Raw genomic sequence first — 27,470 nt, 5'->3', positions numbered from 1 at the left:
TTTTGTTTCCCCTTTTTCCTCAGATATCCCTGCCTATTTTTCACTTTGTCCTTTTTCCATTCCTGTTACATTTCACTTTGTTCTTACTTCATTCTTTCTCCCACCTCTTTTCTAAACCTTCCCTTTACCCAAGTCTCATCGCCTTCACTTCATTTCATTTCTTTTTGCCTCCCTCTGCCTCTTTTCTCTTTCTTTTCTCTTCCTTCCTCCCCTTCCATCTCCTGCTCTCTCCACATCTTTTGCTTTTGCTCCACTTGTTTAGAATTGTTTGTTTTTCTTTTTCTTTTTCATCTCTGGATCAAGTGAGCAGTGTGCACACCTATGTTTGTGAATGTGATAACTCAAGAATGAAGTGATGTAGGAGAGTTAAGTTAATACCATTGTTGTATCTACTCAGATGAGTTTGAATGTCAGTGATTTTGACCTGAAGGTCAAGGTCACGTTTTTTGAAAATCTTCTGATGGGTAGCATGAGTGGTTGTCAGTATTTTTATCCCATGCTTCATCTACTTTCCTTTTTCTATCAAGGTTTTTCTGAAATGACTTCTTTTCTTTCTGTCTACCTGTTTCACATTCAAATTTGTATTTCTCTTATTTTTCCCTTACTTCCTCCTTTATTTTCTCCAGTCTTTCCACCCCCATGCTTTCCCCTCTCTCCTTTTTTCCCTCACTCCCTTTTTCTCTCATTCACCCCTCCCCCCTCCCTCCTGTCTTCCTCTCTTCAAGGACGTTTATATTATAAAGGATGAATTTGCATATTAATTCATTTCTTTCAATTTTTTCAGATTAGACGTTGTCAACACATATCAGTGCTGATCAAACTGCCACATCCACCAGAGACCTGACTGTGTTCATGCATAAGCGTGCGTGGTTGTGCGTGTGTGTGTGTGTTAGGGGAGTTGCCTCCTGAAACAAAGAAAAATAAAGACCTGCAACAGAGGGAAAAGCAAGTAGCCTTTTAGTGCTCACCAACCTGAACAACTGTGTTGAGACATCATAAAAGGATTTACATGCTGGAAGGAAATGTTCCAGTTCTGCGTCGTGCTAAAGTTGCAGGAAGCGGCGTTGGTGGATGTAAGCTGCACGATAACATGTTGATCGCTGTCTGTGGTTAAATTGTGCTTTCGCATTACCTTAAATGTTCACAAGCAAATAGAAAACAAATAACCCAGCATGTCTGGAATTACAAATATGGACTTGGATTAGCTTTTTTTAATTTGATGAAAGCTGTAGGAAATTAGCCAGCACAAGAGTTATCTTATATTACACGTCTAAAGGATGTGTGCTATAGTTTAGAGTTTTGGTTCACTTCCTGTTGTATTTTTTCTTTTCTTTTTCTTGTTTTACGTTTCTCATCGATCAGTCTGTGTTTTGTTTTTTTGCCCTTTGGCAGCCCCTTCTTTCACTTGTTTACTTTCTCTGACTGACCGCTTGTGTTTGAATCAAATTTGGATTTTGTGACTTTAGCTTGTCTTCCCATTTGAGTCTCTTCTTCCAAGTGAACGATCGCAATTTGATTGTGATGATTAATCGTACCCTGTGCTGCTCTTTGAGAATTTCTGATGGAGGATGGGGCAAAAAAATTGCACATGACTTTCCCACTCTTTTTTAAAATTGTTACTGTGTTTAGGAGCAACATAATCCCTGACTGAGTTACACAGAGATGCACAGTGTTGTGTTTTTCAGTGAATGAAATAATGCATTCACAAACTGTGTATGAGTCAGCAGGAGGTGGTTGGGGCTACATGGAAATTCTACACAGGTTTTGACTCCAAAGTCTGTGGATTAGTTCAAAGAAAAATAATTTGGTGAGTCTGATTGAACTTACATGATCACAACCTTTCTGTAACCTTAACCAGCTTCAACTCTTGAAAATCTGAATACACTGTTACACATTCACAAGTACAGCACTCCAGACACATCTGGGAATAATGCTACAACAATAACACTCCCATATTGCCATGCTTAATTCCAAGTGAATTTTGACATTTGTACACTTAAGCAACCTGGATTGTGTTTGTACTGAACACTGTTGGTCATCGTGTTTACTACAAGCCTAAAACCCCCCACTCCACTGACGACTTGCTCTTGGCCAACACCCTCAACGACTTCTACTGTCGTTTTGACGAGCCATCAGGCAGCCTTCACACCTCCAACGACCCCAACAATAGAGGCACTTTGGACACTCATTCCCCCACCTCTCCCCCCTCCATAGAGCCATCACCACCTTCAAACTGTTCACCTACAACACCCCCCTCCTCACCCCACACAAAAGAGGATTTCACACCACCTCCTCCGACCACAACTCTTCATATTCATGAAGCAGATGTGAGGAAGCAGTTTAAGAATCTGAATGCTCGGAAAGCTCCCGGCCCAGACGGTGTGTCTCCTGCCACCCTCAGACACTGTGCAAACGAGCTGGCCCCAGTGTTTTCTGGCATCTTCAACTCCTCACTGCAGGCATGTCATGTGCCTGCCTGCTTCAAGTCCTCTACCATAATCCCTGTCCCCAAGAAACCTAGGATCACTGGACTAAATGACTACAGACCCGTGGCTCTGACATCTGTGGTCATGAAGTCATTTGAGCGCCTAGTTCTCTCCCATCTCAAGACCCTCACGGCCCCCCTCCTGGACCCCCTGCAGTTTGCATATAGAGCCAACAGGTCTGTAGACGACGCCATCAACATGGCCCTACACTTCATCCTGCAGCATCTGGACTCCCCAGGAACCTACGCCAGGATCCTGTTTGTGGACTTCAGCTCTGCCTTCAACACCATCCTTCCAGACCATCTCCAAGGCAAGCTTTCCCAGATGAATGTGCCTGATCCCATCTGCCGGTGGATCACTGACTTCCTGACGGACAGGAAGCAGCACGTGAGGCTGGGGAAGAATGTCTCGGACTCCCGGACCATCAGGGCTGTGTTCTTTCTCCTCTGCTCTTCTCCCTGTACACCAACTGCTGCACCTCCACCCACCAGTCTGTCAAGCTAATCAAGTTCGCAGATGACACCACCGTCATTGGGCTCATCTCTGACGGGGATGAGTCTGCCTACAGGAGGGAGGTTGAACGTCTGGTGTCCTGGTGCAGCCACAACAACCTGGTGCTGAATGCCCAGAAGACAGTGGAGATTATTGTGGACTTCAGGAAGCACACAGCCCCACTCCCCCCCATCATCCTGACTGACACCCCCATCACCTCTGTGGACTCATTCCGCTTCCTGGGTACCACCATCACCCAGGACCTGAAGTGGGAGCCCACCATCACCTCCGTCATCAAGAAAGCCCAGCAGAGGATGTACTTCCTGAGGCAGCTGAAGAAATTCAACCTGCCAACACGGACGATGATGCAATTCTACACCGCAATCATCGAGTCCATCCTCACCTCCTCCATCACCGTGTGGTACGCTGGAGCCACTATCAGGGACAAACAGAGACTGCAGCGTGTTGTGCGCTCTGCTGAGAAGGTGATTGGCTGCAGACTCCCATCTCTGCAGGACCTGTACACCTCCAGGACACTGCGGCGTGCAGCCCGGATCTCAGCTGACCCTTCTCACCCTGGACACAGTCTGTTTGACCTGCTCCCCTCAGGCAGGAGGCTCCGGTCCATTCGCACCAGAACCTCTCGCCACAAGAACAGTTTCTTCCCCTCTGCTGTTGGACACATGAACAATAACCACATGACTGTCCCCGCCACTAACATATGACCCTACGCTGTGTCACTGCATCATTTCATGTCTGGCACTGATCACCACCTGCACTCATGTATATATCTTTCTACGTAGCACTCATAATTCTTATTCTCATGTATATATCTCATGTATATCTCATGCACATATCTTTCTTTCTACATAGCACTTTAATTCTTATTGTTTGCACTGAAGCACCGCAGCAAATTCCTAATGTTGTAAACCTCAACATCTGGCAATAAACCCATTCTGATTCTGATTCTGATTCTGATTAAGTGTAAGGGAACATTTCCTGGCTGTCTCTCCTCACATCGCTTCCTCTGATGGACGGAGAAGTTATGAATATGCAGCTGATTTCTGAAAGCTGACAGCTGCTGACAAATGAAGCATCTCACCTTACGTAAGCATTGCTACCTCCTGATTTGATGTAAGCTCACTGGCTGAACTTTGAAGGCTGCTGAAAAAATTGACTTCTTGTGTGAGGATTTCATGTTGTGAAGGGCCAGGCTGCCACAGGCTGTTAACCTATCAGTTAGGAGTCGTCTGAGCAATTTTAACTTTGCTAAAGGAAGCATCAAATTTCAGTCTTTCAACAATTACATGAGGCTTATTTTAATAGTTCTAATATCAGAAGATTGTCGTTTTCAAGCTGTTAACCTTAACCCTTTACTTTGGATCTAATCGCTGCGTCGTCCTCTTCTGATGTGTTTTGACATTTCCCCGTTTGAGTGTCATGAGCTGCTTTGATTTGATTGACGGGTTGACTGCAGCTGTGATTGGTTGACTGGCTGAACTGACAGTATGAATGTGTATATTAGTTATACACCCATTTAAAAATGCTTCACTTGTGTTTGAGCCAATTACAGTTTTCTGCGCTGTACACTTTTGGTGAACCATCATAAAGTAAACTAATCTTTTTTTTATTATTGTTGCTATGCACTGTTTTCAGTTTCATTCCACCTGGACTTTAGGTTATTTAGTTTCAGTCTGATTAATAACTTGCATAATTAAGTGTTCTATATTGGGATTTCTTACTTGAAATTATTCAAAATGTACATACATTAAATTGCATGTGTGTATATATAAATATATTTTTTATGAAAAGTCTGGTTTTCTGTATTTATTTTTTTTTACTGAACTAAAATGTTTTTGCACGTGTAGGTTTAGTTTTTAGTTTTTGTTGACTTTAATTACCTTGGTGGTTGTTAAACATGCCCATACAGTAAAGACTTACAAGGAAGCAAGAAGACTTAAAACTAGCAGTTGATGGCATAACCTTACTGGAAGCATTTATTCAAGTTGTAAATCATATCCTTGTATGATGACTTTTTAAAAAAATACCAAAACAAAAAGGCTTCTTTAAAACTATTTCAACTTACCTGTTACATTTTAAGTGTTTTGTTTGACATTTGGAATATAGAACTAAATTAATCTTATAGAGCGTTGTGTGATTTTTTTTCATTCAGTTTATTTTGCATAATACACTCAGAAAAAGAAACATTTATCAGACTCAGTTTTCGTATTGTCTGTTTTTGTCACAGTCGAATCCAGCAGTCCCAGTCTTCTGGCTCCTGATAACTCCCTGGAACGGTCCTTCTTCACCCGGATGAAATCTACACTCACAAAGAGAGGCGTGCACATCAAGTCCTCAGGATATAAGGTCAGAACAATGTATCGCAAAAATAAGTTGAATTCTAAAACTGGAACTGTGGAGAAGGGGGAAAAGAAAAGTCACTATGAAGTTTTTCATAAAAACCTCTTGTGTTGAAGCTGAAAGTCAATCTTTCTTCAATCACATATTAATTATTTGATTTAAACTGTGTGTACCCAGGCAAAATTACAAAAACCATCTAACAAATTATGGAGTTGCTGCTAAATTTTTGAAAGACTGGATTTTCTAACATGGGTATGATCATCTCCCTTCATCTGCTTGAGGACAAATCAACTCATTACTGTTTTTAATCTGTGATTCACGTGGAAATTTATAATGTAATGAAAAAATAGGTACTTTGCATGCTTATGTGTCTCCTTTTCTATATACAGTAGTTTGAAAAGTCTTTGCCTTCATCATGCCTCCTATTTTTTGTTTGTCACACTTAAATGTTTCAGATCATTAAACAAATTTAAATATTAGACAAAGATAACACAAGTAAACACAAAATGCAGTTTCTAAAGTGTTTATTATTAGGGGAACAAAACCCAAACCTACATGGCCATGTGCAAAAAAAAAGGAATTGCTCCCTAAACCAATAAGTCTTTTACATCGCTGTGGAGGGTTGTCAAGGTCATGCCACAGCATCTCAATCGGATTCAGTTTAGGACTTTGACTAGGCCACTCCAAAGTCTTCAGTTTGAACCCAAGTGCACTTCAGTTTGAGGTCACGAACAGATCGCCGGACATTCTCCTTCAGGATGTTTTGGTAGACAGCAGAATTCAAGGTTCCACTTACCACAGCAAGTCTTCCAGGTCCTGAGGCAGGAAAACAGCCCCAGACCATCACAATAGCACCACCATATTTTACTGTTGACATGATGTTCCTTTTCAAAAATGTTCTGTTAGTTTTATGACAGATGTAACGGGACACACACCGTCCAAAAAGTTCAGCTCTTGCCTCGTCTGTCCACAGACTCTTTTCCCAAAGGTCTTGGGGATCATTAAGATGTTTTTATGCAAACGTGAGATGAGCCTTTATGTTCCTTTTGCTTAGCAGTAAGCAGTCTTGGAACTTCACCATGGATGCCATTTTGCCCAGTTTCTTTCTTATGGTGGGGTCATGAACCTTAAATGAAGCAAGTGAGGCCTGCAGTTCTTGGGATGTTGTTCTGGGGTCTTCTGTGACCTCTTGGATGAGTCGTCATTGAACTTGGGTTAATTTTGTTCACCACTGTTCCATGTTTTTACCATTTGACTCCAGCACTGTGGTTTGCTGGAGTCCCACAGCTTTAGAAATGGCCTTATAATCTTTTCCAGGTTGAGAATCTCAGCTACTTATTTTATTATAATTTGGTCCTGAATTTCCTTCTATCGCAATATGCTGTCTGTCTTTTGGTCTACTTTTTCTGGGGGCCATTTAGGTTTTTTACAGGGCCATTTAGGTTTGGATTTCTTTTCTTTTCCCCCTTAATAATAAACACCTTCATTAAGAAACTGCATTTTTTGTTTACTTGTGGTATCTTTGTCTAATATTTACATTTATTTGGTGATTTGAAACATTGAACTTTGATAAACATATAAAAAAAATAGAAACTCAGGAAGGGGGGAAACACTTTTCATGCCATTGTGTATGTTTGTCTGTCAGCTGCTGCCTTTACCAGTCATCTTCCTGCATCTGTATCTCACCCTAGCATCCTCTCTAAGACAGCAATGCTCTGCATGTCCTCCGTTTACTCCATCCATAAATCTTCTTCATGACTTCTGCTCTTTGCATCATCACTCTTAAACCTGCCTCCCTCTCATTCACACGTGTATTCTGTCTTGCTTCTACTGACTTTCATTCCTCTTCTCTCCAGAGTATACCTTTACCTCTCCAGGCTTTCTTCCCCTTACTGTCTACTCTGACTCAGTCATCATCTGCATAGACAATAGTCCATGTATACTCCCATCTATCACCGCTGCAAACAAGAACAGGCTTAGAACAGATTCCTGTTATCTCTCTGCATGCCCTATACCATCCTCAAATACTTCTGTGCCACTCTTGACTTGCAGTACCACACTTCCTGTCTTGGAACCCTATCAGGTGTCTCTAAATCCACAAAGAAACTTCCACAGCATGTCTTTTGTCCTGTTTTGTCCTTCTCTCACCCCAACCGGCCGTGTCAGACAGCTGCCCCTCCCTGTGCCTGGTTCTGCCAGAGGTTTCTTCCTGTTAAAAGGGAGTTTTTCTTTCCCACTGTTGCCAAAGTGCTCATAGGGAGTCATATGATTGTTGGGTTTTTCTCTGTATGTATTATTGTAGGGTCTACCTTACAATTTAAAGCGCCTTGAGGCGACTGTTGTTGTGATTTGGGCACTGTATAAATAAAATTGAATTGAACTGAACTCCTTCTAACCTCGTCCATACTTCTCCATCAACACTCTCAAAGCAAGCATCGCATTTGTACTGCTCTTTTATCAACATGAAGCCATACTGGTAGTAATTGTCAACTCTCTTCTAAACCTAGCTTCATCAACTTTATCTGTCTGTAGTTACTACAGCTCTTCACAACAATTCTTGAAAATCAGTTTCAGTACACTTTTCTCGATTCCTGTGTCATTATTTCACTCTCCTACATTGTGTTAAATAATATGGCTAAAAAGTGCACTGCCCTTGTCATCTGATCTGAATGAAGTGAACTTAACAGAACTGGGCTTTCAGTTCACACTTCTGAGACTTTAAAATTTATGTGGAAAAAAAATGTTAGATGAAAGTGACACTAGAACTTTGGCTGTCTATTACAGTGAAGGACTTGTCTGTTTTTCTTCCGCTTTTGCAGTTACAGTAACCTTGGTTTGATCTTGTTCCCATGCTTAGGTTTGTGATTTTTTTCTGCAGAAAGAAAATATGCATGTATAGGTGTAACATCAGGACTCTAAGCTCTGCGACCGTCTCACTATTCACAGATCGAGAAGCCGGATTAAAGGGGATTCTTTGGGCTGCCTTGTTTGTGCGTCAATGTGTGTATATGTGGGGTCACTCGTGGTTTATCCCTGACTAATACATTCAATTCTCCTCAGGAATGATGGCAGACAGCAGAGGAAAGACAGAGGAAAAGCTGTCAAAGACAAAACAAAATCACTAAAAGAACTTACAGATTTCATTAATACATTGTCTGAACCATGAATGGAATAGAGACTCAATTCAAACACTAGCATTATCAAAAATATAGCACAGGAAGTATGTTTACTTTGCTTTTTCAGCTTTTGTGTGAAACAAGTTTTTGTGTGGACCAGTTTGTGTTTTTGTTTATGAGCTGGGACACATAACCACAGGACACATATTTTATGTGGTCCTTACTTTGGAGGACACACATGGAAATGGTTCTTTGATAGCTCAAACTTGTTTGAGAGTTTTTGGTAAGTTTGGATGTTGGGCATTTGGGCATTAATATGATGATAGATGAAGATAAGGAAGAAGTGCCAGTATCCTCATAAAGATTTATATAAAGTTTACTAGCATAATAATTGGGAGACCTAAACAGACTGGTACTTATATAGTACTTTTCTAGTCTATTTGAGCACTCAAAGCACTTTCTTATCCATTTACACACATTTAAACAAGCACATTTTAACTTCACACACTCCAATAGATAGCTTGAGGGGAACTCGGAGTTCAGTATCTTGCTAAAGGATGCTTCGACACGCAGACAAGAGGAGTAGGTGATTGAAGAGCCGGCCTTCCACTTTGTAGAGGAAGTGCTTTACCTCGTGAGCTACGGCCACCCAATGAGAATAGAGCACATTTGTATTTTAGTAGAGACTACGATACAAAACAGATATTCACATATGTATTTTTTCAATTTTATTTTGCCTTTATTTATATACGTAGTGCCCATTGAGACTCAGTGTCTCATTTCAATTCAATTCAATTCAATTTTATTTATATAGCGCCAAATCACAACAAAAGTCGCCTCAAGGCGCTTCATAGATACAGAGAAAAACCCAACAATCATGTGACCCCCTATGAGCAAGCACTTTGGCAACAGTGGGAAGGAAAAACTCCCTTTTAACAGGAAGAAACCTCCGGCAGAACCAGGCTCATTTATAAGTGAAACCTGTTCCAGACAAGCAGATAAACATAATCATATATTAGTACAGACATTTGCACTTACATACATGACACTGGTATAATTTTTGTCCACCTCTAAATTGGACATCAAGTTTGAGCTGACCAGCATACAGGTTATTAGTGCTTCATAGTTATCACCTATACAAAGTCTGAGCTGATGTCTTTCTTTAGCTTCTTCGAGGCCAAAAGTTGCATTATCATACATCCTGATTCTCAATACAAAGAAAGAAATGTAGGTGAATGCTTGTTTTCATTTGAAAAAGTTCTCTGACTTTCCTTTACTTGTTTTTTCCCCTTCAGGTGATCCACGTCACAGGGCGCCTGCGGATCAGGATGGCTCTGACGCACAGCCGCTCAGTGCCCAATCAGATCATGGGGATGGTGGCGGTGGCTCACGCTCTCCCGCCGCCAACAATCAACGAGGTTCGCATCGACTGCCAAATGTTCGTGACCCGAGTCAACATGGACCTAAAGATTGTCTACTGTGAGAACAGGTAGAGCAGAAAAACTGAGTTTTTTTGTTTTGTTTTTGTCATCTGTTGAAAAAGAGTGCACAATAGTTTTTATGAAAAGAACGCAACAAAAAAGCAACATATAGGTCTTTAGCTATCATTTTCATTCTTAATTTTGTTAGTCTTATTGTATTAAATGCTTTTTAGTTTATATTTAATACACTGATTAACTTATTATGGGTTACAAAGAGTTTATAGATCACACAAATGAATGAAAACTTTTTGAGAAGACATGTTTTTATAATAATATCTAGTCCCTACCATGTCTTAGTAACACTTCAAGAAACGTGGCATGAACAGCAAATGACATATTACACTATCATGATTTATTGGACAAAAAGAAATTATTAAAAAATTAATAAATAAATTAATAACATGCCCAATAACCAAGTTTAAATCTCAGCTGCACTTATTGCTGAATGTGCTGCAGAAGTAAACACTAGCTGTCTTTAACACTGTCTACTGAGTGACTGGAAACAGTTTCGTTTGTTTCAAGTCAAAGTTTAGAACTTGTTTACTGTTTTGGGCAAGTTTTCTGAAAATCTTGTGATTTCGATAACTTGAGAAGAAGACGGGTTTTGAAATTGATACTAGAAGGTTGAGGGGTAGCACTGAAAGTTGCCAGTGTTTAAACTTGAGTGTAAGTGAATGACACTAAAAACATTCTCGGTCAATATAACATAAATTTCTGATTCCACTTTCCGCTCAACTTTGCTCTTAGGTATTTTACACAGTCTGACCTTGGGGTGAATTTGGTGAGACGTCCACTCCTGAGAAGATCGGCAACTGTCTTGAATGTTTTTCACTTGTCGATTATCTTTCTTTTAATACAACTTCAAATTGCTTGGAATGACCCTGAAATTTCCCAGATTGATGGGCAGCAATTGTTTCTTTAAGATAGTTATAGATGTCTTTCCTCCTGACATTGTGTTAACACATACCTGAATGCTCCTGATGAGCAAACTACCAAAATGTCAGCTTTTATAGAGGCAGTCACAGATTCTGATGATCAGTTAATGATGTACTGACTTATATCACCTTATATTACACACACATTGTGTACATAATATTTCGGCTGATACATATGAACATAGTATTGCTGAGTAAATGATATGTTTAAGGAGTTTTTTATCTACAAAATTATCTGTTCATCTTAGTTTATTTTGATTGGACATTTTAGAGTGCTCCACTTATATTGTGATTAAATATCACAAGAAATTATACCAAAAAAACTGACTACCGACTACTTCTGCATTCATCTTTCACACCTGCTGTTCAAGAAGAAAAGTTGCCTTCCCTGTCAGAGCATCTTATTCATGAGAACCCTGACCCAATCCTCCCCGGTTTAACAGTGAAATATGTCTCTGATGGATCCATCTCCTTTGCTCTGTCCAGATAAAGCAGATAGGTATCAGGATCTCATGCAGGAGTTAACCGGCCAACCAAGGAGATTCATATCAGGCAAAAAAAAAAACCTTCATGTTTTATTATAGAAAGAGAGGAGGGGAAAATGATAGTAGGCAGATTGCTTTATTGGTGGGTGGAAAAAAGGGACACAATGCGAGGCAGATGATGATATTCAGTGCGTAGCGACAGAAAGCGTCTCTGTGGTGAACAGGCAAGTGTCGCTCCCATTACAGCCCCATTTTGAGGATGAGTTTCTAAGAGAATGAGAAAATGGGAGGATGGGTTTTTCTAAAGAACAGAGTGTGCTGTTATCTGCCTGCCAGACATTAGTCCTCCCACCGCCCACTCGCTGTCACAATGAAACTGGGGAAATTGTTCTGTCTATCCTGTGGCAAATTTGTTCAAATTAAAGCTTTTTAAAGCTCACATGTGTTACCTGTACAATAGACAGGCAGCTTCAGTCTCTGTTGTTGGGTTTATTAGCTTTTTTTGCCTCCCCTGAATCAGACTTCGTAATCATCGAATACCAGAACTGCAGAAAGAAAATTGTCTCAGTGTGACAAGCTATGTATTTCAAAGTTTCACAACATTTCCACTTCCATGCAGCTTATTGTGGTGGGATATGGATGCAAGATTATCATCCAAAGCAAAGCAACAGAACAGAACATGGGGAAGTGGATATTCTTTCATCAGCAATTCCACTTATAAAGGAGCAAATATAATCTTTGTTATTGATTATCAGAATTAGATTCTTTCTTCAATTTTTGCTGACCGCTGGCAAATAGATACGGTGGCCCCGAGGTGCCATTTTAGAACATTTCAGAAACATATCAACAAAATTGAAAAGACAACAACGTTCTGTAAAGCACGAAGAAATCTCGAAAACTCAGCAGCACTTCAGAAATCTTAACAACAGTTCAGAAACCAAAGAGATGTCAGAAAACACAACATTTTGGAAAATATCAAACAGAAAAAGCTAAACGAATGCAACTGAATAACATAACCAGCGTGTGGTTGTGGTGTTTTGTTGAAAGTGGCGTAAAAAACAAATGATGACCAAAAAGTTTAGAACTTTGAAAGAAGTGAAACCTGTGAAGCTTCATTTAAGTGAAATTTAAAAAAAAAATCAAAATCATGGGGCCTTTTAGACATGTATTTGTGTATTACACATACAGTTGAGCTTCCACTACGGGTGGCTGTAGATCAGGAGGTATAGCAGATGATCTACTAACTGGAAGGTTATTGGTCCGATTCCTGGGTGCTCCAGTCTGCAAGGCCAAAGTATCCTGAACCTTAAGTTGCTCTCTGAATGTGAATGCTCGAGTGCTCAAGTAGACTGGAAAAGCGCTGAAGAAGAGCCAGTCCATTTACCATTTACCACTTTGGAACGTGTACTCTTTGTTTCAGAATCAGTGACTACATGGACCTGACTCCAGTGGACATTGTGGGGAAGAGGTGCTACCAGTTTATTCATGCTGAAGATGTGGAGGGGATCAGACAGAGTCACCTTGACTGTGAGTATTGGAACCACCTGACTGAGTGCTGTTCTCTGATTGGGCAAAAGAATTTTTTCCTTAGTAACTTTGGAACTAGCAGTTTATAAGCCAGCTTTTCAGCATTTTTTGCCTACAGGTTAAACACTAGTTTAATGTACTTTACCTCTAATCCAGTGAATCTGTACATTTGTTTCATAGCAGTCATACTGCTAGATTTCCCTCTTCAAAGTTTAAAACCACTTATAGAGAATCCCTGCTCTCCTGTATCTTTGAAAAGTTTTTGCACAGCAGCAACTCTGCAATCTTATTACCCTTGTCAGGAGGCATAATGCACCCTCTGACACACACCCAAGCAGAGGCTTGGTATCCATGTTTAGTGGCTGTCTGGATGATTTGCGGCGTGCTGTTTGTTGCTGCAGTCACATCTTTACAGTGGCGGTAAAAACTGAGGAGGCGTTCAGAGCAACACAGCGTTTGTCTGAGGTAGTGAAGGCATTTAGGCAGAACGCCAAATAATAACAAGCGGCACAGCAAGGACAGCTGGCGTGATGGGAGTCGAACACGGGCAGCTACAGTCAGATTCTGTCAAATATTGTCCACTGCGGCTGATTGCATTCAGATATAAGGCACAGATATTTCTCTGAAGACCCTTTTCTATTAACATGGTTTGAAGGCTTAAAGCAGTGATTTGCGAACTGTATCAATAAAAGCTGTAAAAGCAATAAAATGCTAACTTTTCTGAGATTTGGTTTAAATTACTCAAACTGCTCAGAAAAGTCATGGAACCAACATTCTCAGAGATGTGGAATGACTATTGAATATGATGAAAACTGCCCTCAGAAGCTGGTTTACATTAATACTCTGAAAGAACGAAATGTTTCTTCCACTGAAAACTCTACATCCAGATGAACAGAATCAACTTTCTGGGATTTCCTTACCTGGATAATTCAGTATGCATCAAGACAAAAAAAAACCCAGACCAGTTTGTTTGCCAGTATCATTTTACTCAGTGTATTACAATTTACATCTTATTAAGAACATAGGTCTAGGGCCTATGTTCTTAACTGGCCTTTTTGTCCCACTACATCTACACCTTAACCAAAGGAAGCTTTTTATTCTCTCTTCCTCCCCTCATTGGTGGCAGTTTCTTCCTGTTCAAAGGGCATTTTTCCTTTTCACTTTTGCTTGGGGTTTTCACCAAGTGCCTTGAGGCATCTGTTGTTGGGATTTGGTGCTATATAAATAAAATTGCATTGACTTTAACTTAATCTATAAATTTATTGGCACTATGATGACTTTAATTATTTCCTATAATCTTTATTTGTCTGAAGATGCATTTAGTTCATCTCTGTTTGAGGCTGCAGTTTGTTCTCCTTCTTTTAGCCTGGCTGTGGCTCAGAAAGCAGAACAGGTCATCTACTAACCGCAAGGTTGGTAGTTTGATCTCTGACTGCTCCAGTCTGAGTTCCAAAGTATCACTGGGCAAGATATCGAACCCCATGTTGCTCGTGATGTGTTCATCAGAGTGTGAATATTAGATGGAAAACACTTGTAGATGTAGAACAAAGTACTTGGGTGAATGAGACATACTAGAGTAAAATGGTACTATATAAGAAGCACTCCATTTGATTTGAGTTAAATTTGGGTTTATGTTTGAGCTTGGTGTTAACGTTTGTTTAGGCTCTTTCCCTTGTGAAGGTTTTGAAAATTGGAATATTACACTGGTGGAAATGTGTGGAAGGCCACTGTTGATGGCATACCACTAGAAAGGCTTCAGTGTTTTTATTCCTGGACGAAGGCCTGTGTAAAAATAAAGATATTGTCATTTATTTTAAATAGGGAGGGCCTTTGATTTTTTTTTTTTTTTCATTTGAAGCCCATTTCTATTGGTTGTAGAAACAACAGACCAATCATAGTGCATTTAGTGGTATTAAGAAGGGGTCTCCTTGTTGCTGAACAGTGAAAGAAAATAAATCACACACGCACAAATGGCAGTGTTTGATTTTAGTGTAGCTAGTGGTCTCCTGCTGGTTTGATTTTTTTACATGCACTCTGAAAACAGAGGGAACTGACTTTAAGCCTTTGCTGTCAGTGTTATGTTAAAAGAAATTATTTGATACTGTGTTGCAAATTATTCTATTAGTCTTAAAGGTCTGCTAACTTTCACTGGAAAGGAGGGCCCTTAAATGACTATACTTACTGTACTTACCTCATCATTTCTCTGCAAATAGAGATTTTTGCCGGTCTCTTTAAGCTCTGACTCCCGACACCGGCCCTTACTGCTGTTGTGACACAAATGAAACATGTCACATAGCTCATCAACAAAAAAAAAGGCAAGAAAATATACCAGCATGGAGCTCCCTGAAACTTTTTCAATTACCTTCTCCAAAAGTTCCTGAGCTCTGAACATCCAGAGTGGCAATCAGGAAGTGGCTCTATGGCGGCCTGGCGGGGTCAGGCAGAATAAGGGGAGGGGGGCAGGTTAGGATGTGTAAAACAAAAAAAAAGGGGGAAGTATTGAGGGAGATTATTCCTCTCTGTCTGCAGTGAGGATGTGAGGTCAGGGAGGCAATCTGCCAGCCAACGGTTTAAATGACTTGGTTTTAGTTGAGCGTAGTCTAATACAGCACCTCCAGTCACCTCTGCTGTTCATTTTATTCTTCCTCTTTCAAAATTAATTTCCTCTGTGAAAGGGGGGCTTTCAGAAATAGATGGCTACAGGGCACTGAGGTTCTCCATGTCTTTTCTCTTTTTTTCTTTCCATCCTCACCGTCAAATGGAGCGCGGTCAGATTGTTCTAAAATCAGCCTTTCTTTGGGGCGGTTTCATTCGGTGGCTTTATGAACTCGCTGCTGATTGTGTGGAAGCTGATTTCAGACAGGCAGGCTAATGATTCCTAACTTTTTTTTCTGCAGACATGGGGGAACCTTCTGGCTAATTGGATAGTGACAGAAAACGTTTGTGTGGACATCAAATGCAAACACAAAAATAAAGAGTAACATCCAGTTTTATTTATATTGGCTTGGTTTTTCATCTTGATACCTTTAAATGTAAGATAATTATTTAATACAGTGATTTAGAGCCATGTTCTTTTAGTTTTTGTGTTCTTTGTGTTCTGGCCAATCAAAATGAGCTCTTTGCACTGGATGTTTGTGTGAAAGAAGAGCCAGACTAAATACTAGACATACCAGGCCTCCACCTCTATGTGCCTGTACTCAAACTACATCCCCAATTCAGAATCTTCTCAGTTAAATCGTAACCGATCGTTGAATCATTCATCATTTTCAGTTGAGAAACAGACTTTCTGCACTTCAATTTTCCTGTTTTTGTGGAACAGCAGCAGCTCACACTCTCCGATTTTTTTTTTGGGTGGGATTTCCACATCTGCTTCTGGTTACCCCATTGCAACATGAGTCAGATAGTTAGGGAATCGATCAAGGTATATTTTAGAGGGATAGCCTATTCTCTCAACAGGGATCTAAATTTTAAAAGGCTTCTTTTCAAGTGGAGGACGAAGCATGATCCCTCTCTGTGAAGAGGCGTCTCTCTCTAAGTCTCTATCATTACCTGCTGACAGCTGGTCTAAGCTCAGGTCAGATCTCAAAGTCAATCTGTCCTCGTTTCCACTCAGAGAACAGAGAGAAAGAGAAGGAAGAGATAAAGGGTGAACTTTCCTTTTCACAAAGAAAGGGGGGAAACGGAAAAGAGTGATTTGTCGGCACGAAGAGGAAAGAAATACTCAGCACAAGGGCTGGGCGAGAAATTCATCTTTTCTCAAAGAAAGGGATAGAGATGGAACTAGTGATTTACAGACAGAAAAAAAGGCAGGACAAAATGCTAATTTTCACACGGAGAGACAGGCTGACGAGCCGTTTCATGTCTTTTTCAAAAGGGGCAGGAAGAATGAGAAAAGAGGAAGGATGAAGATGGGATAATTCCCATGTTTTCACATAGTGAGAAGGGTCACAAAATGCATTATAAGTAGCAAAAGAGAATTAAGGAAATAGAAGAAAGGGAGAAGAACTTTGCAAAGAAAGGAGAAATTAGAAGATGGTGTTGTAGTTTAACGGAGTGATAGGGAAAAATGTTCAGTTGGTTTTATAGAAGACAAGCACATCCATTACATGAAGGTGAAGATGTGTTAGAATCTATTGTGATCTGTGTTAGGCATCAAGTTGCTTAAAAAAAAGAAGTGCTTTTGAAAAGTTCATGTTTTCATAATGACTGATGAACACAACACTAGTGTCACTCATTCTTGCCTGTGTCTGACCTCTCTCATGAGTGACTAGGTGACATGATGTGTGTGCTCCAGGTAATAGACTGTAAATCAAAATACAGCTTGTTAGGATGGCAGTGGTTCAGACAGCACAGCTACCCAGCGGTACTGCTCAAGGCAGTCCACATAAAAGTTTGAAAGAGTTTTGAAAACAAAAGCAGAAAAGGTTCTGAAAGATTAAAACCTAACATCAGAACATATGTCACAGTGGCTGTGAATTTGATCCGAGACAGTTGGCCTAGAAGACAGAAATTTTAATGACTTATTTTGAATGAATTTCTGGTTTTTTTTGGACAGTTCAATTCAATTATTAATCCAAATCTTTCAATTTGGATTAATAATTGAATTTAAAAGAAAATTAGAGACAAAAAAGATTTCTAGGTCTTTTCTTAATATCATGTTTTAATCAAATTTATGGGAATTAATCTCTTCACCCTCTTCAGCCGGTCATGGCTGATGGCTCCCTGAGCCTGGTTCTGCACTGACCTTTGCCCATTTAGCTTTGATTGATAGATTTTGGTGATGTGTCACAGCCTGCCAAAACTGTATTTGTTGGGTCAGTGCTGTTACATAGAAAAGGATATATAGGTTGACGATGTTACATCTAAGACAGAAAATTCTGGGATTTAATATTTCAAGGATTCATCATGACAAACTAGTCATTAATCATCATTGGCACATTTTAGACTGAGGGCGGTGGACAGCCAAAGAGTTTGTTACACATGTGGAATCTAAACATTTTGTACCAGGAAAGATTTAGTGCTACTTTCATTTATCATATTTTCTTTGCCATTATTCGTCTAACAATACGGTCTAACAATATTCTATGGACCGCAGACAGTAAGCAAGACAACCCTGAAAAGAAATGTCATTGTCAAATGTGTGGTAATAAAGTCTGAATAACTTTTACCAGTAAGAACTATGTCATTTTCAATGTAGAAAACACCGACAGTATTTAACTGGTGTACAAGTTACTTGCCTACAACCATGTAAGCATTTTCATATGTTCAGGCATCCCAATTTTGACAAAGTTACTAACATCAGTACTACAAATGAGAAATTACTTGGAAGATGCAGACTTGTAAAACAGCAGAGAACTGCTAATGTATAAAATACAGTAGTAAAAAGATATTTGGTTACTTTGTTTAACCATTTTCAGGTTAGTTGCAAAGTTTTTGCAGGTCTGAACCTCCCAACTTAAAAGAGAGGGAGAGACATAAAGAGAATAGAGACTAGATGCATTCGTTGTTTTTTTTAACAATAGAAGCAAATAAAAAGAAAAATCCCAGACAATGTAGAAAAAAGACACAAAGAGAAATTCTGATTGTCAGAGTTGAAGCAAGACATGGGGGAAGCTGGCTTTTCTAGGGAAACAATCAGGAAGAAAAAAGAATTTCATATTTTCAGACAAAAGGAGGTTTGGACATATATGAAGTTGGAAAAAGACATTTAGAATTAGCAAAGGAGAAGGCGATACAATAGTGAAAGACAGCCAGGATGTTTGGGAGTGAAACAGATGATCGAGAGACATGCAAACGCAGAGGAAAATAAAAGAATGAGAGAGAGTGAGAGACTAGCACAGAAGAGAAAGCTCGGTGGATTTAAGCCTGCAGGCGTTTTAGTAGAGCTGGTCTCTCTAGACCAACACTGCCTTTAATGAATCCACACACACTGAACGGCATTTTTTTTATCTGTTGCATACAAAATGCACACACACACACACACACCTGTGAATCTACCCACACATGTAATATTAGTAAAACACACAAAAACTGAGTCTTTAGGGACAAGTGAGGAAAAAGGGCATACAAACATAAACTGTAGAAAACACCGGACAAAGTTACAGGAGCGTCATTTGGCGACTTTTCTGTGACTTTCCTTTAACTTGAAGTTCTTGTTTTGAATAGATAAATCTGCATATTCACTTCAACTTTTTTCCATCAATTTTGCGACGTGTTCTAACTAAAGTATCTGAAATCAATGAAATACGAAAGTGGTGAAAGAAGTCCTCAGATCCAGCAATGGCAACATAAGAGTACTTCTTAGTAAATGTATTTAAGTATGAAACTAGTCATTGAGCAATAAAGTGCCATCTGTGACTGGTACTGGTGAACTTATTTTAGGTATCGCAATTCAATTCAATTCAATTTTATTTATATAGCGCCAAATCACAACAAAGGGTTCCTGTTCAAGGTTGAGCTTCTTTAAATCTTTTATGTACAATCAGACTAAATTAGACCCCCTCAGTTAGGCTTCCCCCAGACCTAACAGGATAAATCAGTCCTATCTTAATCTGGGGCCTCAATTAGTGCCATGTTATGGCATTAGTGGGTCAGATCCATCACTCTCAACTTGTCATTTTTCCACTGAGAAACAGAACACAGTGTCAAAATAATGTCGTATTGCTTACTGCCCTACATCAGTCTATGAAGTCTGTATGTACATTTAATATTAGAGTAAACAGTTCAGGACATGCAGTAAAATCAGAATTCTCAAGTAAATGCAAAACCAAGATTGGAGTCATATGCTGCTGAAGAGAGAGCTATCATCCTGAGAGCTATCATTGCAGCACTAGCAGCTTCTGGCTTTTGCTGCAATGATTTGTTCTGAAATAAACAAAATATGATGAACCAGGACCCTGGATAATACACCAGTCCTTTGGGAAGGGCTCCTCGTGTCTCTATTAAGTGTAAGACCTTAAAATAATAGAGATTATTCATAAATCCTGAACAATCAAACGACCCCCTCTGAGCAAACTAAATGATGTGTGTCATCCGACTTCATTGACAGTTAGAGCTGGGTATCATCTGCATAGCAATGAGAATAAATGATGCTGCCTAAGGGAAGCATAAATAATGTAAACAGATGTGGTCGTAGTAGAACTGTAGAACTCAATAATTAGTCTGTTATATAGATATGATTTCAACAACTACAAACCACTACCTTTATAAACTACAACATGCTCTAATCACTGTAATAGAATATTATGGTCAACAGTATCGAACGCTGCATTGAGGTGAACACAGAGATGAGTCCACTGTCAGAGGCCATAAAAGTATCGTTTTTAACCTTCACTAAAGCTGTTTCTGAGCTGTGATGAGCTCTGAAACCTGACTGAAACTCTTCAAATAAGCCATTCCTGTGCAGATGATCAGTTAGCTGTTTTACACTTACTCTTTCAAGGATTTTTGAGATAACAGCAAGGTTGGTGATTGGCCTATAATTAGCTAAGACACGTGGCTGGGTCAAGTGATGCCTTTTTAAGTAATGCTGTAATTAATGCTGTCTTATAGGCCTTTGGTACGTAGCCCATTAATAGAGACAGATTGATCATATGTAAGATTGAAGCATCAATTTATGGCAGGACTTTCTTGAGCAGTCTTGAAGGAATGGGATCTAATAGACAAGCTGATAGTTTGGAGGAAGAAATTAATGAAGCTAACTCAGAAGGAGGATTGTAAGGCTCTCGTGCATGTAAGGCTTTAAAAAAAGCTTGATGTGGTTAAAGAACTTGAATGGAAGGTTTTTGAACTATACCAGAGCTGACCAGAAGAGGGCAACAGAGGGCTAGAGCCATGGAAACATGGTGGTATAAATACAGACACACACTCACAAACTGTCTTTTCCTGCAGACCTTCATCCTTCAAATTTTTGACACACTGAAAAGCTATTTCCATGAAGCAATTTCACTGTCATAAATTACAGGTTAATGTGGCACAGGGTAAATGAGGTAAAGGTAATCTGAAAGGTAGATGAAACTACATGGGAAATCCAACAGATTCAAAATGAAGAAGAGATAGGGGAAGACAAGCAAAAAAACACTAAAACACACTAAAAAAGGAAAAAAATGAAAGACCAGAGGTGTAGAGAAGGGAAACAAACAGTGAGAGATAAACAGAAGAACAATGGCAAAAGTCAAAAGTGTGACACTTAGTGAAAGAAAGCAAGCACGCCAGAGGAAAAGAAGGGGAAAAAGTGAGGTGGAGAGACTTTAAAAGGGAATAGAACTCCTTTAATCTATTGGTCTCTCTCCTGCAGCCTCGGGCGAGCCTCCAGCACTCCCTCTCTCTCCCTCTCTCCTTCATTAGTGGGTGATCAGCAAGTGAGTGATTCAAAGATGGAGGGAGAGACAAAGAGGATGGTGTGAACAGATGGACAGAGGCTGGACCATAGTGTCCAAGCCGAAATGTCTCTGCTCTCATCTGTTGGCCTAACTCATTCATCTTTACCAGGCCCAGGTGGCTGCTTCATTTTGACCACTACAGCTTCCTTATTTCCAATACTGTTATTGTAGTTTGGTTTCTATGAGTAGGTATTCAGTGCTTGCAAAAAGAACAAACAGCTGATTTCTAAATACATTTGATATTCATGCCTTCATTTTCTTGCTATCATACAGATTTCTGAGCATATTTCTGTTATTCCCAGTAAAAAACTCAAGAAGGTAGCCTGAAGCTTATTATTTTTGTATAATAAAACTTAAATTCTGTTAGCAGAAACTGTGCAACACCCAAGAATTCAAATCTTGGAAAGTGGAATCCATTGCAACATAATATGGAAATATTGTCTGTGTCATTCACAGTAACAACCACACAGGAAGTGCAGTTGGGTCATTTAGGCTCCCAAGTTAAAACCCCAACATTTACAGTATTAAAAAGCATATTTACAGCCTATAAAACACCAGATCTCGTATCTATGGATAGTATTTGCCTTCATAACAAATGTTTGCTTTTTATAACAAACCCCTTTGCAGTTGGATAAGGTTTAAAGTTAGACACATAGAGTAGCACATTAGTTTATGGACTCAGTTGCTTGTTTTGCATAATATTGAACAGACCATTAAGTCAATTTTGTAAATTCTGGCGATTCTAAGAGTAAGAAAGGAGCATTACCCAAAGTATAGTTATTGGCTAATGATTTGTAATTAATAATTTGCTGTGCAAGGATAACATCTGAAGACTAATTTGACCGTGCACACACTGACCTGTAAGGTAGGTGTAACGGTAACACTCTTCGGTGTATATAGGTTCAAAACCCCATGTCTACATTGCGTTGTCCTTACTAATGATGACAAAGCCACAAACTGTTACTTTCAGGAATATCAAATATCAGTTTACTTGCTTGGATACAAAGTCCCTCTACCACCAGCTAAATAGGAAGATATTTTCCACTCCAGTGGGTAGAGACCAAAAACTGAGTGACGATTAGACTTCAGTTCACTAGTTGGCTAGGTTACTAGACTGCAATGTCTTGAATAATCAGGCTGCATCTTTTCCTTTTTTTTTTTTTTTTTTTTTTTTTTTTTTTAAAGGACGTTTTAAGATGTTATTTAAAGATATGACACTGAGTTGGTTTTGCAGAGTTCCCCGGGTACTTACAGGGTAGAAGGCTGAATGTACCCTGTCCCATTATTAAACAGTGGAACATTCATGATTTCGTGCCTCACTTTACCTCCTGTTTCAAAGAGCTGCTTGTTGGCACGGCTCTGTCATTTAATAACATTTCACATAGTTCAAATACTCGTGTCATAAATCTCTTGAGCTATAACTTCCCCCGTAGGGTCATCGGCGGGGAAAGTGGCATTGATACTGTTACAACACATGCCTTACTGACATGCCTCTTCCTCTGTGCAGCTCATAGTTACTGTTGCCACAATATCACAATATCAATTCATGACAAGAAAAATTCAATAATACAAGAGCTATTTCTCATGTATGGAGGAAACAAAATAACATTTTATGTTGTAAAGTAAAATAAGTGAAATCCTTCCATCAATTTTACTAAGAATACAAAAGCCTAGAGCGGGGATGTCAAAGTCATTTTACTTTGATGTTAAGTTGGCTGGAGGAGTACACATTTAATCCCTGAGATATCTTAACATAAGAAAAGGAATTTCAGCAGTATGTCTCAATGTTTCTACATGATAAAGAAATGTTGCTAGGCTGACATTTTGGGCTTAAAATGTAAAATTACAGACAAAGTTCTGGTAGCTCATTGCCTAGAGCTACCTGTAATTATAAAACAGAAATGTTAGTCACAGAAAATATTTTTTTTTTCTTTGACTGTGAAGCCACTGCATCTTTTCCTAATGACCTTATAATACTGTTTTGTGTTGTCAGAGCACTTCGCTGTCAGAGTGCAGACTTATTTGTGGGTCCCAGCATATTTAAAAGTAGAATGGCAGGCAGAGCCTTTAGCTTCCAGGCACCTCTTACGCGGAACCAGCTCCCAGTTTGGAGGATTTCTGTCTATGGAGACAGAAATCCTCTCTACCTTTAACATTAGTTTTAAAACTTTATTTTTTAGTTGATAGTTGGATCAGGTGACCCTGAACCCTCCACTCAGTGCATCATGGGGGATTCCCATGATGCACTGAGTGTTTCTTCTTTATTTACCGTTTTCATTATTTGTTATTAATCTCTGGCTCTCTTCTACAGCATGTCTTTTGTGCTGTGCCCCTCCCTGAGCCTGGTTCTGGCAGAGGTTTCATCGTGTTATAAGGGAGTTTTTCCTTCTCACTGTAACCAAGTTCTTGCACATAGAGGATTGTCTAATTGTTCAGGTTTTCCATGGATTATTGTAAGGTCTTTACCTTACAATATAAACCACGTCAAACTGACTGCTATTGTGATTTGGCACAATTTAATATATGAACAACAACACCAAATTTGATGTTTCTTAACATGAACAAGGTAAAGTTGTATTGTGGGTTTTTTTTTCAGACCCTAACTGGACAAAAGTTCTGGCGCATCAGCCTTTGTAATTTAAATTTAATCTCTAACACAAACGGTTCTGCTTGGTGGAAATGTTGCTACAGTCGAAAACCACAGGAAGATTTGTGTGATATACCAAAATCAAAATGCTCCATTATCTATAAAAGTGCTAATTTTGGGTGCTACCTTTGAGACAACTAACATTTGGTCTACACTGCTTTCAACTTTTTCACAATCAGTCAATTTATTGAGATCAATTTAATGTGTATTTGTATAGTAGAAGAATAATTAATGAGTCCTTGAACAATAACAGAAACAGGTACAACACACGAAACAGGCCAGAGTCGTAGTAGGTAGAGTTGGCAAGGAGTTGAAAAAAGGTTGAAAAATAGCTAGTAGTTGGGTAGGAAGGTCATTGTCTGTATGGACAGATTATGTATATAATATCTACTTTAACTGTTTCTTCCAGAGTGAATATCGGCTGACAGTAACAGTGCTTTATGTGTGTAGATTGTGTACGCAGCACAGTGTGCAGTGTGCTGGAGTTGTAAGCTTTATGTGACTTTGTGTGTGTGTGTGTGTCCTCTTCCATTGGACATGCTGATACACAGAGCTCTCTGAGGACCTGCAGTCATCTGAAAAGGCACCACTGTGTGTGTGTGTGTGCATTCATTGTGTCGTTATTTACTCTAGCGTACAAACAAAGGAAGGTCACATTCAAGGTGACGTGATCTCACCATCTCTGCCTTAACATGCAAACAAGTTATCCCCCACCCCCACCCCCTCCCCCTCTTAGAGAATAGAAAACGAATGAGCACCAGCCGCTCGACCAAAGTCAATTACTGCAGCCCTGGGGATGTCGTCTTAAACAATGCTATTAGTTTCTAATAGTTTTTAATTACTGGCCTTCTTTTTATATAAATCATCCCCTACTTTCTCTCTCTTTTTTTCTCTGTCATCGAAAAAACCTATTTGTGTCCGTAATTAAATGTAGGAGAGGGGTATGAATTTAGCAGCGCTCACGTCTCGTCTCTGACTGTTTCTGTTTGAGCGGCTCCTGATTAATGCCAATACATATTGCTTGAGATAACCATTTAGTGGTTAATTTGGCCAAATTTATTGCCAGTATGCTGTCACATGGCGGAGCACGGGAGGGTGGTGGGTGGGTGGAGACGGTGGCAGTGTGGGGGCCACCTCCTGTGGCCTGAAATATTGTCACAGTGACACAGCGCTATCTGGTGGAGGACAGCAGGAAGTACCAGCTCTGTATTTTAATCTGTTTATTGCACGGGGGGGAGGAGCTCCAACTACTTACTGGTTCAGGTAACAAAAGTAAAACCTGACTTCAGACTTATTTTACTGGCAGAAATAAATATCCAGTGAAGTGCTCTTAGATAGCCAAAATCAATCAAGTAATTGACAAGAGAACACACTTTTGTAGAGTTTGATTTGAATCGATAGAAATATAACTCATTCACCTCACATTAATGGGTGAGGTGAATGATCAGAGAAGACTCTGTATAGAAGATGGCTGTGGCTTTCAGGTCTGAAAAGTTAAACCAATGCAAACGTGCCTTAAACATGCATTCTTTCTAATGGCCAGCAGGGGGTGACTCCACTCGTATGTCCTGGAGGTCCAGCTAGAACTCTAGAAAATACCTCAACTCCTCATAATTCTCTTCAGTAAACACTTTCCTCATGAGTTTGTGGTGTCAGTCAGTAGATTTAAGTCTTAAGGACTATATATAATATATATATGATATGATAAAAACACGGCATGCTCAGCTTGAGGTTTTAAGAAGGGACTTCCTTAACTGGTGGGTGCCATCATAGGCTATGAAAAGACCACTTATGTAGATTTATAGGCTACAGTAAGCAGAAGGGAAAACGGGTTGGGAATTGCTGTGCAATCAACGTCCAGTCCTTGCCTTTGAAATGGTCACTTCAAAGACATTCATGTACTGTCTTCAGACTGACTTTAACAGGTCTGCAATGAGTTTTCAGTTAAACTGTGTCAAAATATTATTTCGTGTCAGATCCCAAGCCATCCCTGCGTTGATGAACATTATGTTACTGTGTCAGTGTGGAAATGCTCGCATCAGTTTTTCTGCACTGTGTGAAATTGAATTGGAGTTATGAATCTTAGATGCTGCCTCACATCACTTAGTTAGAAAACTATGCTATGAGAGCATCTCTGAAGAAATGATACATGTCTAGTTTATTGTCTTTGCAGTTGATGGTACAGCTGCTCTGCTGGACTGATAAAGAGACACCGTCATTCTCTACATCATTCATGAACTTTTGGTCCATGGTGCTATGGAACAACTTACAAAGTCAATCATTTTCAAATATTAACTCTTAAACTCTGGTAGTCTCCTGTTGATCTCAATATAAAACAATATATCACTTTCTTTGTAAAGTGATTAACAGAGAAACTGACAAAAAACGGAAACTGACAGCATTCTGCATTTTGAAAAATTGTTACGTTACGTTGTGTGATGGTTGTTCAGTGTGTGCGTACTGCTGAGAAAAGGCCAGGAGAGATTTTGTGTACCAATCTCTATGTAGAAATGTGTATAAAACACTGGAACTCACCATGCTCACTGTAAAAATGAAAAAATATTTACAGTGAGTATGTATGTATGCATTTTAGCATCAGGGTTTTCCTTCTCCCTGCTCTGTTGAGTTCAGTTAAGTTCAGTTAATCATACTGACATTTTATTTTTTAATAAAATGCAGGAATGCGTTTGCCTTGGATATAAAAACTAGGAGTCAGGACTAAGTAAAGATTGACATGATAAAGCCAAAGTTAAGGCATGTGTTCACAGCCCTGAGTCACACAGCCATGCCAATTATACCCAGGTGACCCTTAGCCATGCTGCACTAGCCTTAGACTGCTAGGAGGCTTCCTATGATGAATTTCTTTTCACTCTCTGTGTATTTATTCATCACTACTCCAACCAGTTATGGCAGATAGACATTATGATTCTTCCTGGTAAAAGGGAGATTTTAATTCCACTGTCACCAAATGTTTACTAGTGGGTTTCTTACCATATTGGAGGGTCTTCACCTTACAATATAAAGCACCTTGAAGTGACTGTTGTTGTCAACACAAAAACTTAAGTACACCCTTACTGGTTACATAAAATTAAGAGGATAAGTAGCAGCCAAGTGCTAATAATATATGTACTTAATTAGCTGATCATCAACAAGTGCGAGGACCTCTTTAAAATCAGAAGTTTTGGCAGTGTGCTTATCTAGAATATTCAGTTTACAACAAACAAAATAAAACAAGGTTTTTCAATCGTCCAGTAAAAATCCCAAACTCAGCCGGATTAAAATGCTGTGGAAACTCAGGAGATCCACCAAAATCGTGGTTGGAAGTAATTATTGCAGTCCTACATATGAAAAGAAAAGACTCTGTACTAGCCATAAAGTCTCTTATGTGTGGACTACAAATTTTAACATCTATTTAAGCCAATAGAACTCAAAATTATATAAAGAAGTATATAAAACCGGTCCAAACAGGATTCATTATGGGCTGTCAGGAAAAAAGTAATACAAGAAAAATACTCAATCTACAGTTAATATCTCAGCTTGGATCCTGAGAAAGCATTTA

General features: G+C 39.4%; 1 protein-coding gene across 1 annotated transcript in view; it reads left to right on the top strand.

Moving 5' to 3' along the window:
* Positions 1–27,470, top strand: part of npas3 (neuronal PAS domain protein 3) — a 387,868-nt gene that overhangs the window by 346,469 nt on the left and 13,929 nt on the right. Inside the window, exons 7-9 of the mRNA XM_086274721.1 lie at positions 5,227–5,345; positions 9,751–9,944; positions 12,777–12,883. Coding sequence (XP_086130847.1) covers positions 5,227–5,345; positions 9,751–9,944; positions 12,777–12,883 — 420 coding nt within the window. The remainder of the gene's footprint in view (positions 1–5,226; positions 5,346–9,750; positions 9,945–12,776; positions 12,884–27,470) is intronic.

Source organism: Aulonocara sp. 'chitande type north' Nkhata Bay, linkage group LG19, assembly GCF_057382095.1.
Source record: "Aulonocara sp. 'chitande type north' Nkhata Bay isolate Kocher_YH1m ecotype deep benthic linkage group LG19, A_spYH_male_GT1.1, whole genome shotgun sequence".
NCBI classification, from domain to species: domain Eukaryota; kingdom Metazoa; phylum Chordata; class Actinopteri; order Cichliformes; family Cichlidae; genus Aulonocara; species Aulonocara sp. 'chitande type north' Nkhata Bay.
This window is presented reverse-complemented; position numbering and strand designations above follow the sequence as displayed.